The sequence below is a fragment of the Furipterus horrens genome, unplaced genomic scaffold (assembly GCF_987537825.1).
Source record: "Furipterus horrens unplaced genomic scaffold, mFurHor1.1.pri manual_scaffold_10, whole genome shotgun sequence".
Taxonomy (NCBI): domain Eukaryota; kingdom Metazoa; phylum Chordata; class Mammalia; order Chiroptera; family Furipteridae; genus Furipterus; species Furipterus horrens.
Window position 1 is genome coordinate 82,065,137 of NW_028327180.1, and position 19,892 is coordinate 82,085,028.

Genomic DNA, 19,892 nt, shown 5'->3' on the forward strand with positions numbered 1-19,892 from the left:
TCCAACCTCATTTAAAAATGAAGAGATTGATAGCCAGGGGTCACACAACTTTACAGTCACAGAGGACTGACGGACAAGCTAGAAGTGGTTCATTCATCCCAGCTGCTTCCTCCCACCTCTGTGCTCTGATGTTCACATTCTAGAAGATTTTCCCTCCACTTTTGATCCTTTCCATGGCCTTTGGAGATAAATAAAAGTCTTCTCTAAATTCCCTGCAGGCTAAGCTATGAATATGTCCCGTTGAAGAAACTACATCCAGTAAGGTATTAAACAATCATCTGGAAATTTTAAGGGGTAAGGGCAGTATAGAAAATGGGAAGCAAGAGAGGGTAAGAGATAGGACAGCTGGGTAGGAATTCCAGCTCTCCCACTCATCAGCCCTCTGACCTTGAGCAGTGACTTGACCTTCCCATTTTCCTTATCTGTAAAGTAAGATAACTAACAGTACCTACTTCATAGGCTTGAAAAGACTACATAAATTAATCCTCCCAATCCTAGTACATAGTGAGGATTCAGTAATTTTAGCTGTCATTAGCTTTATTCCAAGGCCCCCCGGTGTCTTCCTCCCTCATCCTGTTTGATGCTGGTATGTTTGCACAGTGCCTTCTATGTGCATTCTTTTGAGAGCAGGCTGGGTGTAGGTAACCAGCAGTAGACTTCGCCTATGTAATTATTTCTTATCATCAATAGGAAACTGCAAATAAACCCCAGAATAATGCCCCAGAGAAACCTCTCCCTGTCAACTGTGTCTCTGAGCTGAGGAAGAGGAGCCCATCCATCGTAACCTCCAACCAAGGAAGGGTGCTGCAAAAAGCCAAGGTACAGCAATAGCTCAGCTGATCAAAATTCAGAGATCTGACAGTCTCCTCTCTATGGAAACTCACCAAGAAACAAAAACAGTGAACGAGTGAGAAAGGCAAAGAATTGCCAATATACCAGTACAATAAAATTCGTGAACTTTGCTCAGAGAAGAGGACCCTCAAATCTCATTCAGAACCTTTTAACTCTTTCTCAACACATAGTTCTAACAAGCTCTGATTTCTGAGCCTACACTGTGTTTTGAGACAGGAGAGTCCCGTTCCATAGGTAAGAACACTGAAGATCAGGGAGTAAAGGGACTCACCCAAGGTTATGCAGGGCACCATTGTGAGAGCGGCTTTGCAAATCCACCTCTTCCAATTCCAAGTCCAGGGCTCACTCCATGATACTGGTCCATAGTCCCATCTCTGAAACTCGTGGGGCCAGCTGTGTTCCAGAACTCTTTTGGATTTTAGAAAGGTAATATGGTGCATATGCTATATGTGATGAAAAACCCCAAGTTCTCAGGAGGTACCCTGTAAGCAAACACATTAATAATACTATAACAAGACACGTGAATATTCACACCACATGGAATAAAGAGATTATAAATAGGTTTTGCCACCAAATGAGTCTGTGCCAAAACACTTGAGAAAAATTTTGATCTCAGAGCTTTCTGGATTTCAGAACTGCAGATAAGAAAGTGTGGACCTGAAAAATAAATACCTGAGCATTAAAGTAACCAGTCAGGGGGGGACTGAAAAAAAAAAAAAAAAAGTAACCAGTCAGAAGCCAGATCACCTAGACCAGGCATCAGCAAAAATTTTATGTGAAGACCAGACAGTAAATATTTGAGGCTTTGTGGACCACATGGTCCCATTCACACAACCACTTAACTGCAGGAAAGCCGCTATAGATTAATATGTAAACGAATGATGAACATGGCTATGTCCCAATAAAACCTTATTTACAGACACTAAGATTTGACTTTCATATAATTTTCACATCATAAAGAATGACATTTTTTAACATTTAAAAATGTGAAAACCATTCTTAGCTTATAGGTCATACAAATCTAGCCCACAAAATATTTTTGTATAAACATAATTCTTGGTCCTTGTAGGCCCCTGGAAAAACTTTGTATTTTGTTCTAACATAATGGGAAGTCATTGGCAGGTTTTAAGCAAGGATTTTTGGATATGAATTACATTTTTAAAAGACCATTATGAGAATGTGTGAGTGGATAAGAGAGGCCAGTTAGAAACAGATGAGAGAGGTTTAGTGGAGGTAATAAGAAAAGGCTGGCTTTAGAGGTAGATGATAAGGATGTGGTGGGTGAGGAAAAGAAAGGACTCAAGGATGACTCCCAGGTCATTGACCTGAGAAGGTGTGGTTTGGGTGGCAAAGACTGAGAGAGAGGAGCAGGTTGGGATTGGAGGATCCTCCCACCAAGAATTTTCTAACTACCACGTTCTACCTTGGTTCACACCATCACCTCCAGGGCTGTCTAGAAACCCCATGCGTCGTTCATAGGTTAACAGCCATCCACTGTTGGCCATGATTTCACTATCCCTCTCAGACGAACTCCTAGACAGGCCCAGGAGAAGGAATGGAGCCCTGTGAGATGCTTGCCCTACCCTTCCTTATCAAACTGCTTTGGCTTCTCTTCCACCAGCCTCCTATCCCACCCCAAGCTCCTGTGGAACAGCACTGGAGCCAGATGCAGTCCCCACTCCCCTCTTCATCTGGGCCTCAGTGTCCTTACCTGAGAAAGACATTTTGTGGTATTTGAGCCCCCCTTAGAAATGATATCCAGTGTGGAGAAATGACTTACCCACAGCCAAAGAAAGAGAGCAGGACTAAGACCTATGGCTCTCTAATGTGGCCAGTGCAGATCTTTATACAACTAAGTGCAATGAAATGTTGTTATCCTACAAGTCACACTAGACTATTCAACAAACTGATTTGTCTTGTCTTTCTGTACTTCAGGAATGGGAAATGAAGAAGACCTAGAAAGAGGATGAGAGTTTTATCCAAAGGAAACATGAGCTTGTCCATCTAAGGCGAAAATGCTTTTTCACAAGGAGATAACAGAAGACTGAAAGTAGCCCCCACTCTCTGGGGCACTCAGAAGACCAGCCTTTATCATCTGCTTGACTATAGAGGGTACAGGGAGGGAAGAAGTAGAAGGGAAGAGGGAAATGAAGGGCATCCCTATATAACTTTACAGAGGATGGAAAATAGGGGTGGAGGGAGACAGAAACCTGCACAGTTGTAAAGGTTTTGTTCCATGTCTTTGCCTTCCCTTCTGAAGAAATGAAAGCACATGTGAATAAGCCATTCCATCCCATTCCCAGTCCTTAAGGGCAAAGGAAGACAGTGCTGAAGCATCAGTGGTGCAATACAGAGAGAAGACTTGATCATCCAATCACTCTTGCGCTAGTTGGATTTGTGTTGACATTACTGACAGTCTCTGAGAAAGATAAATAGGCTGAAAATATTAAAAGAACTATCCCTGCTTGCATGAAGGTGAACAAAAAGCTACAGAGAACATGCAAATTCTACAATTATTTCACATCTGCTTTAGGCAGCTGCAGCTTCCAGAGCTCCAGATTCGTGTTGTTTTCATATCAGAGGTCTGAGTAAGCAGCAGGCAAGACTAGGTTTAGTAGCTGACAAGCTCAGAGTGGGATACTCAGTGACAGGAGCGTGAATTGCTAATGTCCACAAGATGTTGCAAGCTTTGTAGGGTCGAGCCATTTGCTGTCAATTAAGTCCTTTACCTATTTTATATGACACTCAAGCTCCAGGAGTTATGATTAGAAATGTGACACTCTATCCATTTGCCCTTATCTTGCACTCAGAAGCTCTTCCATATCTGCTCTCAGGTAAAACTATCAGGGAGGACCAAGAAGACAGTGGCTCATTTCTGCCACAGGAGTGCCTTTTACAAACACTTGATACTTTCATAGAGGATCAAGGACCTCAAGTCGTGGGCAGTCTCCTTACCGTGCCACTCACCACTTATTCAACACTGTAGGTGCTTTGTAAATCTTCAATACATTTCCATCTTATAAAGATAAAACCATTTAGCTGTATGTGCTCAGGTTAGCTCAAGGGGAAAGAAGGGAAATACCATAATAACCTCTGGATACTTTGCTAGAGGCTTCACATACTTTACCCTGCCTAAGGCTTGACATACTTCAGCCTCATCCATACTTTTCCACCCTCTGAAATAGCTGGAGACCAGAGCAAGAATAACCTGACCCAAAGTACCCAGCTGGTCAGTGGCAGAGCATAAGGTTTAGGGCTTATAGAGCCCAGATCCAGACAGGGCTGGGTTTGAGCCCTGCCTCTGCCACATAACAGCTGTGACTTTGGAAAAGTCACTTGGCCTCTCTCATCCTTGTTTTCCTTATCTATCAAAACCAGGTTAACAACAGTACTTTCCTCCCAAGACTGTTGGAGGAATTCAGTGAGATAATAATACATGGGAAGCATCTCGCACAGTGTCTGAGAAATAGTAAATGCCCAATCAATAGTGGTTCTCATTATTAACTAGATAAGAAATGTCTGACTCAAAATTGTGTTCTTTCCACTGAAGAAGAAATGACTTTTGCATGGTAATTACAATCAGCAAAAGCTATAAGTCAACCAATCTGTAACTGAGTTTTCATCCCGATTCCACCTGAGTGTCTTCAATGACAAAGGCACTCACATAATCTGGATTGTCTATATGCTTTTTAAAAATGTGGATCTGAAATGTTACCTGACAACCCAATTGTGTCCTCATTGTTTCCCATAAGTCATTTTGATGCTAAGTATCATTTTCCATCAACAGATCTTACACTCTTTGAGAGACAGGACCCTAGGAAATTAATAATTAACATTTATTAAACACTCACCATGCATCAGGCACTGTGTTAGCCAGAGCTGGCTTCACAGGCAAGCAACCTGTGCGGCCACACTTAGCAGGGCTCGGTGCTTGGTGGACTGCTCTGTTGCTGCACTCTTAATACATTTAGAACAAGGGGCTGCCCATATTCCTTTTGCCCTGTAACTTAGATAGGGAGTCCTGGTACTAACTAATGACTTTTCTAGGCATTATCCCTTTAGTCTTCACTAAAATCCTGTGAGGTAGGTACTATTATCCCAGTTTTCACAGTTCAGGAAATGGAAACCCAGAGTGGTTAGGTAGCTGACCAAAACCCACAGTTAGGAAGTAGCGGAGCCCGCACATGAATGCAAGGTTTGACCCTGGAGGCCTTCCTCTCACTTTCAAGGCTCCATTTCATCCATTTCTCCCTCTCCCCTTGCACCGCAACATTCAGAAGCCTACTAGCACTTAACTGAATGAATAGATGCATGTATGCAGCACATATGGAAGTTGTGCAGCTAAGAGAAGTGTAAAGAAAATGGCTAAAGCATAGATGCCAGTTCTTCCTTGTTAAATGCTTTGGTTGTTTTTCAAAGTATAGGCTCATTCATCTGTGGTGGACTTGAAGCTATCCTTCCCAACACTACCAGATGTTTGGACTATCTGATTTCTAGTGTCACTATCTTCAGGGGGTGACCTTGAGCAGGTTCACCAAGCTCTCTGAGACTTAATTGTCTTATATGTAAAAGGGAATCATAATCCCTACTTAAGTCATGTTGCTCTGCTCCTAAGGCTGAAAGGAAACATAAGGTGTTGGCTTCAACACATCTGAGCTGGGTCTTGGATAGAACATAAACATGCAAGATTCAAGCTCTGTCTTCATGGAACTCATAGACAAGCAGAGAGAAAGATCTGGCCCAAATAGCTACAATACAGAAGTAAGCCATGTTATGGTGAATGCACACAGAACGATGAAAGCACACTTCCCATCTCTTAATTTTATTTATTTTTTAACCTTAGGAACTATCCAGTCTGGAACCCCCAAATGCCCTCAACCTCAATCATCAGTTCATCCTCACATCCAGTCAGCTTTCCACACTAAATCTCTAAAACACAACCACTTCTTCCTATCTCCACTCATATTCATTAATTCATTCAACAAATATTTATTGAACACCATTGCACTAGATGTGAACAAGACACACACTCATGAAGCTCACACTCTAATTGGGAAAACAAGCAAAAGAGAAAACAAAGCAAATAAAACACTAATATGGAAACAAAAATGTGCTGGACACCCCCGAAACAGGAGCTACTTTAGACAAAGTGGTTACAAAGGTCTCTGTTCAGGTGACCCTGGCACCCATGCATTGACTATTCCAACAGCTTGTTTCCCTATTACCTCACATCCTGTAATCTCTTCTCTACAGTAAAGTGGCTCCTTTAAATACGTAAAGGCTTTGCTGTGTGCTCCCTTTGCAATCAGACTAAGATTCAAGTTCATTCAAAAAAAATTTTTTGAACTACATCAGGGCACTGATCATTTAAAATGAACAGACAAAAAAATCTCTAATGGAACTCACATTTTACTGAGGGGGAATAAGAAAATTGGAGGTGGGGGAAAGCAGGGAAGAGTGATGGAGGAAGGAGGGGTGTCGGGCTCCTATCTTTCTATATCCCTGCGGTGATATAGCCATATCTGACCATACGTCTTATGTTGTCCCTCCCCTTCTGCCAATATTTCAGTTCCTCACTCGCTACTCGCCCTCTACGCTGGGTCTTTGCAGAAGCGGCTTACTTCTACCGGAACTACTTCCCTGCTCTTTCATCTACTCCTTCTTCAGCTTTCAGTTCAAATATTGTCGCAGCACCAGGTCCCTCACTTTTAAACTTCGGTCCTATTTTGACCTTACTGTACATCGCATTTACACTAGTTTGTTGTTTACAATTTCACATAAGCTTCAAGAGAGCACACCTGGGGTCCCTTTGTTCGCCGCGGAACTCACGGCTAGCACCGAGCCTACAGCGTAGTGACAATCATACATGACCCTACGCGCGCGGAAAACACGTGAAGACCGGAAGTGCTGCGCCGGGGATGGGAACGGCAGCGCGCACCGGAAATGAATGATCGCATCCGGCATCCCCGAGAGGGGATAGCCCGCGAGGGCTGCCGGGAAGTGTGGTTTTTCGCGCGAGGGTATCTCGTCAGTTGTCGCTAGTGAGCGTGCGCTGTCTCTGTTGGCCTAGGTCGGAGACATGGCGGCGCGGTCCTTGTGGACCGTCCGGCGGCGGGTGCAGCACCTTTTGGCCTCGAGTGCCGCGTCCGATGGCAGGTAAGCAAGCGAGTCAGGCCGTGGGGCCCGGACGTGAGGACGGTACGGGGCGAGCGAGCCGGATGCACCGTTGTAGGCGAGAGGACCCATCAAGCCTCTCGGCCGCTCCGATCAGGCGCTCACAGTCCCATTTTACAGAGGTGCAAACTGAGGCACACAACCGCACTTCCTTGCCAGACGGAGAAGGTGGGAATATCTGAGGTCACGTCCTCGGAGGTGGGGAATCTTTTCGTCCCCGAGAGTAGATTGAATTGGGCAGGTACCTCTCCCGGCCCCTTCTTCCCAGCTTTGGTGTCTTCCCTGACTCCTGTGTGACTTTACGCCAGTCCCTTCCCCATTATCCAGGCTCCACTTTACCTGTCGGGAAAGGAGGGCGTTGGATTTGGTCTCTCTCCATAAGGCCCTTGCACTTGCCTTTGGGAGCCTGTGAAGTTCTGGTTACTGTTTTATCAGTGAGCTGCGGCAGTTTTTATTAATCACTTATGCCGATTGCAGAACTTCGGGTAATTATTTTTATTTGCACCTCTTTAACGGAGGAGACAAGTTTGAAAGAATTGGTTAACTTTTCGGGATAACACTTGGGAAATGGTGGAACCCGGACTGGAAACCAGTCAGGGCTCCAGAATCGGCGCTTTTAGTTAGTAAACAATGTTAATTATTTTCAGGAACTATTACCTGTTGACTGCTGCTTCCTCTGAGAGAATAAAATGGCTCGGTAGGCGGGACGTCTGAAATGTAAATTAGTCCAGGGAGGAATCGGATAGTTATTGTATGCATAACTATGTCACCTTTTTATTTTGACACACCCGCCTTAGCACCTGGGTGAGAGGTTGAATTAAGAGTTAGGGACTTTTTTTTTTAATCACGATTAATTTTTTTAAACCATTTGTGGCAGTTTGTGATGTCAGGAAGTGACCAGAAGAAAAATGACCCTTCTGATAAAATTAACCCCCACTCCAGAAGTAGTAGGACTTGAAAGGGTCGGCCACAGCTACCCTCTCTGTCACAACTTGTGTTCTCGCCATTTTCCCCTTTTTACTGGCCCTGACAATATTTTGACCTGCTTTATATTGAATAAATGTGGTTTGTTAGGGGTTTATGAGGAAGAAGACATTTCATATGTATTATCTGACACCAGATCATAATCAATGAACTCAGGACTGGCCTGGAAAGTCTGGGGATAAAGGTTGTGTTGCGCACACCTTATGCTGACTGTTCCCTCTTCCCTTTCTTGAAGCAAACTCCTTTACCCTCTTTAAACCTTTGCTCAGATGTCACCTCAGTGAGCACTCTTCACTATGTATATGCCAGTTTGTATAAACAAAGGTTTTTAAAGAGCCTTTGTACTCACAGAGTGATTATCTTGATGATTTTACTTAACATCAAATAATCCAGGAAGTGTATTGGAAACCTCACTGAAGGAGGGACAAACCAAGGGCTACTAACTAGGCCCTACTCCAAATTTCCTCCTATGTAAACTGAATGAAATGTCAAGCATTGTAGCTGTATAAAATTGTAGATTATAAGCATAATTGAATGCAAAGATCTCTTTTTTCCATTTGTTTATAATTCTGAGTCCAAAACATATAGTTTTATGCATATTTAATTGACTTGATTTTACATATAGGTGAGTTACTGTCTCAGAATTTTTCTTATTCGGCACAGGTTCTCTTCTCTAAAATCCTTACTTACAGCTTGCAATCAAGAAGGTTTAGAATTCTAGGCCTAACTTCAGTTTGATAAAGTCCCTTTACTGGGCTTTATTTTTCCCATCTGTAAAATGAAGGATTGAACCAAAGCTGTATGGCTTTGAGGCTTGAATTCCCCCTATGATAAATGCCCCGCTGGTTCTGAGTATCAGAACGTGGTTTTTTCTTGCTAATTTTTGGGTCCCTGTTTCTGACTATTTCTACTGCCTGATGTTCAGTATCCTGGCTCCATAGAATACTAGCTGTGTGATCCTGAACAAGTCTTGAGCTTCTCTGGAGCCCTGTTTTCTCATCTGTAAAATAAGAATGCTAAATAGTACTTATCTCACACGTTACAAAATGAAAAGATGATTTAAGGAAAATTCTGAAAACAGTCTCTGGTACTTAGTAAGCACTTTATAATTGTTTATATTGTTACTGTGACTGAAAACACTTTGTCTAGAGTTCAGTCTGGAAACTTCCTGGTCTCTGAGCTGATGGCGTTTCTTCAATATGTGCTCCTCCCTCCCACTTTAGGGGACATCAGCAGCCTTTCAGCACTGCCACCCAGAGCACTGCTGGGGAGGACTGCAGCTCTGAGGATCCTCCTGATGAGCTTGGGCCCTCTCTTGCAGAAAGAGCCTTAAAGCTAAAAGCTGTTAAACTGGAGAAGGAAGTCCAGGATTTAACAGTGAGTAGATTTTATCTGTTCAAAATTAAGTTTCCTCTCGTTGGCTCTTTGCCCCTCACCCTGCTTCCACTCTCTTGTTTGGTATACTCGGCAAAGTAATCTGTAGTGGTTTAAGAATGTCACTGACTAAGGGTAGTCATCTCTTTCAGTTTCCTGTTGTGTTCAGTACTTAGGTACCTGGTATTTTGGTAGCTTCAGAGGAAATAGAGCACCTGGCAGGTAGCTGACAATAATATTTGTTGAACAAGTGAGGTCATTTATCATTATACTCTGTGGATCAGCCTACCTTTGGCATACTATGCCCAGTACTGGCTTGACAAACACACTTTGAGGGAGATAAATATTAAAGTAATTACAAGCAAGACCAACTAGAATGGTAAGGAGGTTGGAAAGCATGTTTTTATGAGAGAAGTTAAAGGAACCAGGGATTATAAGAATGAAAGAGAAAAAGACTAAAGGGACAAAAATAACTGCCTTCAAAAAGATGCCACATTTTTTAAACGTACTCTTGGTTGTCTTTGAGTTCAATTCAGTGAACAAAGTGCGATGGTGGCAGTGTTGGCTGAATGTGAAGAAGAGCCTTTCAGAGCTTCTAGAAAGAGTAGATTCCTGCTTCTACAGGGCATTTGGAGTAACTGATCTAAGATTCCTACAGCTTCTTTGTGTTTTTTAATTGAAACCCTCTCATGAGGGTAAAATTTGTAAAGTAGGCAAACCCATTCTTTACTACCAAAAAGCATTTGTTTTCTCATCATATTGACTTTGCTTTTGATGGTCAGATGAGATACCAGAGAGCTGTTGCTGATGGTGAAAACATAAGAAGACGAACCCAGAGATGTGTAGAAGACGCCAAGATATTTGGTGAGAGATTTATTCACAGTAAAAAATACCTTTTACTTAAGACCACTAGCTAACAGTTCTGCAAACTGAACATCATGAAAATGCGTCTGAGTCTTTAACTGATCCCTACCATGCCCTACCCTTCCCCTATTCCCATAGGCTTTCTGTGCTGCTTTTAGGGAATGTTGTCAGGTGAACTGTTCACTGAAACGATGCTTGTCTGTAGTCTGACCAAACCTTTGTTATTTTCCTTTTCAAGCAGGTACATTTAACATCTAGTGCTCATACAAACAGTTGTATTTAACTCATTAACAAACAAGTGAATCATCAAGATGTTCATTCAGAAAACAAACACATTGGCAATCAGGGCTGCTGAAATTTGCTTCAGAGGAGCAAAATTGGTCTGTATCAATAGAGCAATAATCAATTATATCTTCTCCAATTTTTGCGATTGTGGACAAGAATTCTTTGCATTACTCTCAGTATTCTGCAATTTTCTAAGTTATAAAATAACTCAGAGACAAAAGCTTGGACCACATGGAAGCAGATAACCCTGGGGGCTGTGCTAGATCACATTAATTTTTCATTGATGACATTGAATAATCCTTTTGGTCCACTTCAAAGTGTTACAGAAATTTTTCTCTAGATGCACCACATCTTGTTCCAAATGTGTTCATGAAAGTGTGAGTTAAGTAACAGGGCATCAAGGGTAGAGGGCAAATCTGTGACTACTTGCCATACTCACAGTTTAATATGTAACATTATACTTTCACTGCACATAGAAGGAAAGTGCTTGAGGGGCCCTTGGAGTCTGTCTAGTCCAGTCCTCTTTTACAGGGAAGACGACAAAAGTGAATATGTGATAGCCGTAGACAGGAGCTCGTTGTCTCCCGACCCCTCAGTTGCTATTCTTTCCCCAGTGTCACACTTCTTCCTTCTCTCCTGATTTTATCTGTGCCCAGGTTCACTTCATTCCTGTCCTGGCCTGTCCAGCCCAGTACTTTGGCATAGCCTGCCGCTTTTCTTTCAGTGCTGTAGACATCATGTTTCAAGGCTTCAATTATTGCCTAAGCACTGACCCCCAAATTGTATTCCTGATACTGCATCCAGAATTTAGTCTCTTATTTCAAACTATCGGGGCCTGACAAACTACAGCCTGCAATCCAAACCTGCCACCTCTTAGTCCATAAATAAAGTTCTGACTTTCATCTTTAAAAATTCACAGGAATTTTTTTTTTTTTTTAATATAATCACCTACATAAAATTCATGATTTTGCCTCTTGTCCCACAAAACATGAAATATTTACTATATGGCCCTGGCCAGTGTGGCTCAGTTGGTTGGGCGTTGTCCCACAAACTGAAAGATTGCAGGTTTGATTCCTGGTCAGCGCACATGCAAGAGGCAACTGATCGTTTCTCACATCCATGTTTCTCTCCCTCTCTTTCTCCCTTCCCTTCTCTAAAATCAATAAGCATGTCCTCAGGTGAGGATTAAAAATATACATATATTTACTGTATGACCCTTTGCAGAAAAAATTAGCTGACCTCTGAGCTACAGGGAATTTTTGTGGTAAATGAAGCAATTGTGATGGCTAGGGAAGACTGCCTAGCTGCTGAGGGGAGCAGGGTGGATCAGCTTACCAGAAGTCAAACTTTGAGTTAGGAACTAGCTCATATCAGTTTCCTTAAGAATTAACAAGGTCCCCAGGAACAAGTACAATTAACTAAACTTGAAAGAATTTAATAGGTAATTTAATTTGTTTGCAGAACAAGATGTATCTAGCAAAACATGCCATATAAGTCATTTCCTTAAGGTCATTTCTTCCTTGTGACCAGGAATACAGTACTTAGAAAACTGAAGATTGCTCAGTGAGCCTGGAAGCAATGAAAAAAGTAGACTGCTTTTAAAGGACATGGCATGTCTCTTCTCCCTCCAAGAATAGTTTTGTCTCAGTATCGCACATTCTTAAACAGTTCACAAAGGAACCTTTGTTTTCCCTTAAATGATGCAGGACCAACCACTTTTGAAATAACACAATAATTAGAATAGAATCAAAGAGTGAAAAAGATCCTAGGCTTCTAGTTACCCAAATTTACAAAACTTTACTGACTAGAAGCCAGGGCTCTTTGTACCGTGGCAGTATACAAGTCCAGAAGCTTACAGCTTTCAAAATTCTGTTAGGGTATCTGTCGTCTTTTGAATAACCAGGGGATGCCTTTCATGTTCCTGATTGATCTTTATAAGACATTTTTTTCTCTTAGTTGAAATACTAGTCTTACAGGCATACTCTTCAAACCTTTGGCTGAGGTCTTCTACTTTCACAGCTGATCTCATTAATAGTAATAGCCATTACTATTTTCTGGCTATCATCTGTAATGGGGGCTATCAGGGAGGTATCTTCGCAATTTCGATCATACCAGGTCTGGTTCCCTGAAATACCTCCTGATTTTACTCTTTCCTCTCTGTTGCCTCCTCGCCTTGACCATATAATAACAAGATTACTTCAGTTGGCACCCCTTGTTTTGTTTTGTTTTTATTTTTGTGCTCATCTATCATGCCACCACCAACACCCCAAAATCCATTATGTGTGTTATTATTAGACTAATTCGAATCCCATTCTGCTTGTTTGGCTCAAGAAGCTATAATAGATCTCTTATCCTCCCAAAGTTAAAGGTATAAGTCCTGCCTCTCTGTCAGTTGTCCCTTTGTCTGGAGTCTTTTTTTTATTGCTTAACCTATTCGTGTTCTAATTTCCTCTGAAGTCAGTTGAGGTAGCTTCCTGTTTTGGCACAGGGCCTTAAAACTCCCCTGAATTAAAGCTGGATCAACAAAGTCCTTTGCCCCACCCCCCACCCCAAACACTACCAGGGCATTGGTGTCATCATAAACATCTGTAATTGTGACATTCCTTATCCTTTTTGTCTGAAATATCAAAATGCAGCATTGGGAGTAATGAGATTTCTCAACAACTAAGTTTGCTTTTATCTTATGACAGTTCATGTGACTCTGAAAAGGTAAAACAGGTTTTGGCTCATCTCTAGCAGTGTGTAAAACTTCATAGCAAGCAGTTGGAGACTCATTTATGTGGATGGGTCTTACTTTCCTGTTTTTACTTAGCCAGTCCTCAAAATAAACTACTCTTTTGACTCCCTTAGTCTGATCTTGTCAACTATTTTTTTTATTATGGCCTCCCATGAAATGCTAACATTTTATCCCTATTGAGAATGCATGCCTCAACATAACCGAGACAGATAGCGATTTTCACAACATACCTAACTTGGTGCTAAAAATGAATAGCAACAAAAATACAAGAAACATAAAAATGGTTTTAAAGGACCAGTTCCTGGGCCTATTGTAAAAGTTCTTGGGTTCTATCATCCTGTTTCCTAGACCTCCTAGTCTTATGCGTTCCAAGAGAAACTGGCTTGTCTTTGGGTTGATGATGATCCCTGAGTCCTGTGTGGCAATCTTCCCACTTCCTGGTGTGCCCAGTGTACTAGCCACCTCTAGGGACTTCAGGCTATTCCGCCAAAGGCAGTGATTTCCTCACAAACAATAAAAGTGTGTGGTTTCTCCGTAGGAATTCAGAGTTTCTGTAAGGACTTGGTAGAGGTGGCAGATATTTTGGAGAAGACTACAGAATGCATTTCTGAAGAAACAGAGCTTGAAGACCAGAAGCTCACTCTGGAGAAGATCTTCCAAGGGTTGTCACTTTTAGAAGCAAAGCTGAAAAGTGTGTTTGCCAAGCATGGCCTGGAGAAGATGACCCCCATTGGTGACAAATACGACCCTCATGAGCATGAACTAATCTGTCATGTGCCGGCTGGTGTGGGGGTGCAGCCTGGCACGGTGGCATTAGTAAGGCAAGATGGCTACAAGCTGCATGGCCGCACCATCAGACTTGCCCAGGTGGAAGTGGCGGTGGGGTCTCAGCGAAGACTGTGAACAGGCCGTGAGGAACTGCACGTGCTGCAGAGTGCGTCACCTGTGCTTCCTTTATTTATTAAACTAGGTGTGTATTGTACATGAGCTACTTCATGTGATCTGTTTTGGATTTAGTCATATTGGCTTTATTTCTAAGATACTGTATTGATTTAATGTGACCTCTTTGGTCTCATCAGACGTCTTGCCATTGGGCATTTGAACAATGTGACAAGTGTTCCTATGGCCTCTTTAAGAAAATTATTGTCAGCTTGGTACTCTGATGACTTTTAATCCAAAATCTTTTTTTTAAGGTGGAAATAAGTATATATATATGTTTGTGTTTTCAACTGATTGTTTCTTTCTGATAGTCCCTATAACAGGAATTGTATAGAATCTTGTATGTTGTGGGGAAAAGGATTAGCTCAATATTTGGGTACTTAGATGATGAAGCTTTATAGTTGTATGAATTTAGATATTTGGGTTGGTTTTTATACATATATATTTTCAGGACTTTACGTATTTTTGTTTTATTTTACTTTTAGTCATTTTTTTGTCCTTATAGCACCTATCAGGTAGACTTCATATTCACACTTACTGTCTTTTTCCGATTCCCATTTACAAGGGCTAAAGACTCAGGCAAGACCTGGAAGGCAGGGGACATTGAGAAATTTACCCAGTTCCCTTTAAGTCACCTGTGTATAAGCATACCACTCCCCTTTCATGTATTGACCTAGAGTAATGAGCCTATATGTTTATTTTTTACTCTTTCAGTCTTGCTTCTTGTAGCTGGTGTTTCATAAAAGGTTGTTCAATATATGAGTTAGTGAATAGATGATACAACAGACTTCAGAAAGAAGGTCACTTAGGGCTATTTTAATGCTAGAAGACGCGTTAATGATTATGTAATTTCACCTATTCCACTTCTTCTGAAGTATGAAAACTTTTTAGAATTGAACTCAAAGAAAAAATAAATCTCTAAAACTAGTGGACTAAATTTCAGTGAGAACTTGATATCAACTTCAATCATTTAAGACTCAGTAGTTTTTTAATGAACATGCAAAGGAGTATTAGCTATCCAGGTTGCATAGGTTTAGGGTTTTGGGTTTTTTTTTTCCCTTGATTGTTTTAATTGCATAGATTTAGGTTTAAGTTAGTTACCCATAAAATAAATCCATTTCTACTGGAACTCTGACCCCTTTCAGCAGAGTGATAAAAGTTACCCTCTTAGACACCATATATAATTCTAGAACACTACACAGACTTGTATAAATAAAGCCATCCCCCAATGGGCCCTGCAATCTCCACAAGAAACTTTTTTAAAAAAAGAAAAGAAAACATGCTTTTAAAATGCAAACAAAACACTGGTGGTAAGATTTTTAAACCAGAACCACTTGGCATCCCACTAAGTGCATAGGGTATATTTAATGAGCAAGCAGATTTCACAATAGGAATTTGTCTTTCTTTGCCTGCATTCCTTTGAGATTGACAGATGGTGACAACAAGAAAATGAACCAATTATAATTATTCATCTGTTCTTGGATTACTAGCTATCATTACCAATGAATTAAAATAACCATAATTTAGGTATGGAATGTTCTGATTACTTGAAGAGTTTTTTAATATTCCTTGTAACTTCCTGTTTAGCTATTGAGGATAATTTTAGATTCTTTTGTTATTCGGTAGTTTTGCAGACTTAAAAGTGTAAATTTAGAAACTGGAGCTATAACAGTTATAATCTCAAAGAGTTGAAGGGCTTTTGGGAGTAGGGCAGCATGACCCAGCCTAGGCTTGGCAGGCGTAGACTTCAATATAAGTCCCAGCTCAGTCATCAGGGTAACCTTGGGCCCCATTCATTTCACCCTTCTGAGCCTGCTTCCTAATTTGTAAAATGGCTATAATTTTCTCACAATATTGTGAGTATTAAATGAAATGTGTAAATTGCCTATTACAGTAGGCCCTCAAGTATTTATTTTTAATTGCTTTTTATTATACACTTTGTTTTTGCTACATTTTTATAGCTGCCTAAAGACTAGGAGAAAGGGGAATACTGGTTAAAAAATGTTTATTAAAACTTATAAGCTAATCAGAGTGACTTATTTTCCTTCCAGCTTCTGGTGGTTTTGATTTTTTTGTTTGTTTTATTATGTTTTGTTTTTGTTTTGTTTTTAGCATAAGGCAAGAAATCCACGTTTTTAGACTGAAGGAGCAAGAAAATTGTATCGGTCCTTTGAATTATTTTCATCTTGATGGTAATGTGAAGAGACATTGGCTTGCAGAGGATATGTAAGGAAGCTTTGGCTCACTTGAAGAGGGGATCTTGGTGATTTAGTACTTGGATTCTACAAATCTTACAGATTTTCCTCACTGCCATTAAGGAATCCATTAGTTTGATACTGGTGGAACTTTTCTGGTGCTTTCATGGCAAAGGATTTGATAAGTGAAGCAAGGCTCTTAAACACTAAAGCAAAATCAAATAGGGAAGACTAAGGATGATATAAAATATTCAGAAATAACTTGAATAAAACCCATCTTGAAATAACTGCAATTCACATGTTTAATGTCTTTGTTTGCCTAATTCATGTTGTGTATTGCATGCTGTGGTCATTTCAGTGACTGCTGACCCACCTTGTTTGGTGCTCAGTGGAAGTACATTGAGATTCTGCAGCAGTCCAGCCAAATGGATGCATTGTAGACATTCCACACCCTCCCCCGGTCGTCTGTTTTTATACCTCCTTGACTTGCTTCTTTCTGATTCCTATGTATTACTTAGATCTGGACTCCTGTTTCTGCTGTCCTCTCTGGAATTGCCTTATTTTCTTGTGCTTCCTTCTTGGTTATAATTATAATTGGTTATAATCGTCTTATCTGCTTTAATCGCTTCACTTGAACTGCTGGACTTCTGACCATCTTTTAAACCAGATTACTAACAGGTGTCCTTGTTCTGCTGTGTCCTTCCCAACCTCCAGAGTGGCTCTCTTTGGAGCCAAACTTTCCTGCAGTTTGGCCTTGCATTTTCATTCTTCCAGTCTTGTCTGCACATCCTTGTTCCATAATCCATTGTTTCCCATATTCTCAGTCTTAGTAAATTCTTGTTCCTATGCACTCAGACTTTGCCCACACTCTTAATTTCACTGGATATTTTAAAACATGGCTCCAAATTTCCTTGAATTTGAACTTTGTGATTGACCAGTAGAATATAGCATAAGTGACACTGCCAGTTTCTAGACTCAAACCTTCCTATCTCTGGGTGCTCACTCTTGGAATCAGCCATCAAACCAAGAGCAAGCTGAAGCAGCCTGTGGGGTGGAACTAGGGCCCCTTGCTAAGCTTCCAGCTGACGGCCAAGACCATCTTGCAAGTCAATTCAGTGAGCCATCTTGAAAGTGGATCCTTCAGCCCTGCCTGACATCACATGGAACAGAGGTGACCTGATCTTACAGCCCTGCCAAAAGTACAGATTTGGGAGCAAATAATTGTTACCTTTAGGCACTACATTTTGGGGTAGTTTGTTATGCAGCCATAGATAACACACCCAACCTCAATCCCAGCCTCACTAGTTGTTTTACACTTCAGCCACTAGAATTACACCTCTGCTTTTACAGCTCTTTTAAACTTGTCCTACAATGTTGATGCACTCACTGCCAGTGTGTTGGTAGGCTTGGAGGAACTCCCTAACAAGAAAACACAGCTCCAGATCCTAGAGTTACCAAGGACACTAAAATTAAAAGCAAAGTAGAGTGAAAAGGTTATTTTAATATGATTACCCTACCAAAGTAAAAAAATAAAAACCACCTACACAATTAAGATTGTCAGTCCATAAAAGAACTTCACACAAAGCTATCAATGAATGTTTTGTTTAAAAAAAAAAAAAAAGTACTTCGAGTCTTTAGGAGTGAACTTAAAGGTTTTGCATTCTGACACAAACACTGCCAAAAAGTTGTTTTATTTTTAAGATTATGAGGAATGGGACTTCCGGCCAAGATGGAGGCTTAGACGGACACGCTAGGTCTCCCTCTACAACTATAGTGGAATACAACTACTTCAAAACAAAGGATAACTAGAAATTCCAGAAAATAAAGCTACACGGAAGCCCAACATATGAAGTTATAAACCAGCGGTGCCATTTGGGCAGGTAAGAGTTAAAGAAGGCAAAGCTGCTTGCGGAGCGGCGGGGCGGGGCGGCGGAAAAATCCTGGAGGCTTTCAAGCCCCTGGCGTGCGCGACTCCAATCAAGCCCCTGGCCTGCGCGACTCCTGCGCGACTCCTGCGCGACTCCGGCGCTGGGGAGAGCAGCCGCAGCATCGCCTTGAACAGTGAGGCCCAGGGGGGCGGGAGGACGGATCCCGGTCTCCTAGCTGAATAACTGTGTGAATCCATCTTGGACCCCCGCCCCCACAGAAAGCACCACAGAGCTGCGAAATAGGTCGCGCGCCTGCCGGTCGCTGATTTGTGACGCGTACGCAGGCACTGCCCCCTGCTCCCGACAGCCAGCCCAGGAAAACAAAACGCATCTGTCAAAATGAGGCAGGCAACTTTAGAAATACCGGTAACACAACTCACCAGACAGCAGATAGAGAACCTGACAGATGAACAGATAAGAAACCTGTCAGAGGCTCAGTTCTGGGCCATTGTTAGCAGGTGGCTTACAGAATTCACAAAAGAGCAGGAAAAAGATATGAAAGAAGCGAAAAACTTTCATAACGAAAGGAACAAAACCACATATGAGACAGATGGTGAGGAATCCAGAGTCCATTTCAACAAACTGGAATATGGAGAAGAAACTAGCAGTCAACCAATGCAGCGAGAGGAAATGGCAAGCAACAATGAGAGGATCAGAAACCTCTGGGACAGCTATAAAAGGCCCAACATAAGAATCATTGGTTTGCCAGAGAATGAGGAAGATGAACTAGAACTTGAAAAATTGAGTGAAAATATAATAAAGGAGAACTTCCCAGACTTGGGGAAGGGAATAGACTTGCAGGTCCAAGAAGCAAGGAGAGTTCCCAAGAGACTGGACCCAGGGAGAACCACTCCAAGACACATTATAATCAAAATGTCAAAAATTAAGGATAAAGAGAGAATCTTAAAAGCAGCAAGAGAGAAGAAAAGAATTATGTACAAAGGGGTCCCAATTAGACTATCAGCTGACTTCTCAAGGGAAACCCTACAGACAAGAAGGAACTGGCAAGAAATATTCAAAGTAATGAAAATCCAAAACCTACAACCACGAATACTCTATCCAGCGAAACTGTCATTCAGAATAGAAGGACAGAGAAAGTGTTTCCAGGACAAAATAAAACTGAAAGAGTTCATTAGATCCAAACCACTGTTATATGAGAAGTTAAAGGGACTGGTTTAAAAAACAGAAGCTAGGGAGATGAAACAAAGGCAAACGAAACAGGCAACGAGAGTGGAAAAGGAACTGTGGGTAAGGGAAATATAGTGGGGGGAGGTCAACAGGGAGGGGGAGTGGGGAGAGGGAGGGAGATGATATAGGAATTGGAGATCATGGTAGGAGGGAATGGAATAGACGGAGAGAGGTTGGGAGGAACTGTAAGCACAACTAATGGACATAATCTAAAAGGGGGGGACAACTGGAGGGAGGGGGCCACCGGGTGGAGGGGAGCAGAGGGAAGGGAAAGTGGCACAAATGTAATATTTTACTCAATAAAACACATTAAATCTTAAAAAAAAAAAAAAAAAAAAAAAAAGATTATGAGGAATGCCTGTTCATCACCAC

The 19,892-nt window shown here is 41.5% G+C and overlaps 2 protein-coding genes across 3 annotated transcripts in view; both read left to right on the forward strand.

The window, feature by feature from the left end:
* The window catches only part of AFAP1L1 (actin filament associated protein 1 like 1), a 59,192-nt gene extending 54,626 nt beyond the window's left edge, over positions 1-4,566 (forward strand). Inside the window, exons 18-19 of the mRNA XM_090288370.1 lie at positions 691-819; positions 2,788-4,566. Of these exons, the coding sequence (XP_090144496.1) occupies positions 691-819; positions 2,788-2,811 (153 nt within the window). The 3' untranslated portion in view covers positions 2,812-4,566. The remainder of the gene's footprint in view (positions 1-690; positions 820-2,787) is intronic.
* A 2,322-nt stretch (positions 4,567-6,888) lies between these two features.
* GRPEL2 (GrpE like 2, mitochondrial) lies at positions 6,889-16,701 on the forward strand. 2 transcript variants are annotated; one of them, XM_090288372.1, is made up of 5 exons: positions 6,889-7,008; positions 9,234-9,387; positions 10,167-10,248; positions 13,809-14,204; positions 16,322-16,701. In XM_090288372.1, the coding sequence occupies exons 1-4, from the start codon at positions 6,932-6,934 to the stop codon at positions 14,171-14,173; spliced, it is 678 nt and encodes a 225-aa protein (XP_090144498.1). In that variant the 5' UTR covers positions 6,889-6,931; the 3' UTR covers positions 14,174-14,204; positions 16,322-16,701. The 2 variants fall into 2 exon arrangements, with proteins under 2 accessions (XP_090144498.1, XP_090144497.1); XM_090288371.1 differs by lacking the exon at positions 16,322-16,701 and having other exon boundaries at positions 13,809-16,100.
* Positions 16,702-19,892: the final 3,191 nt, after the last annotated feature.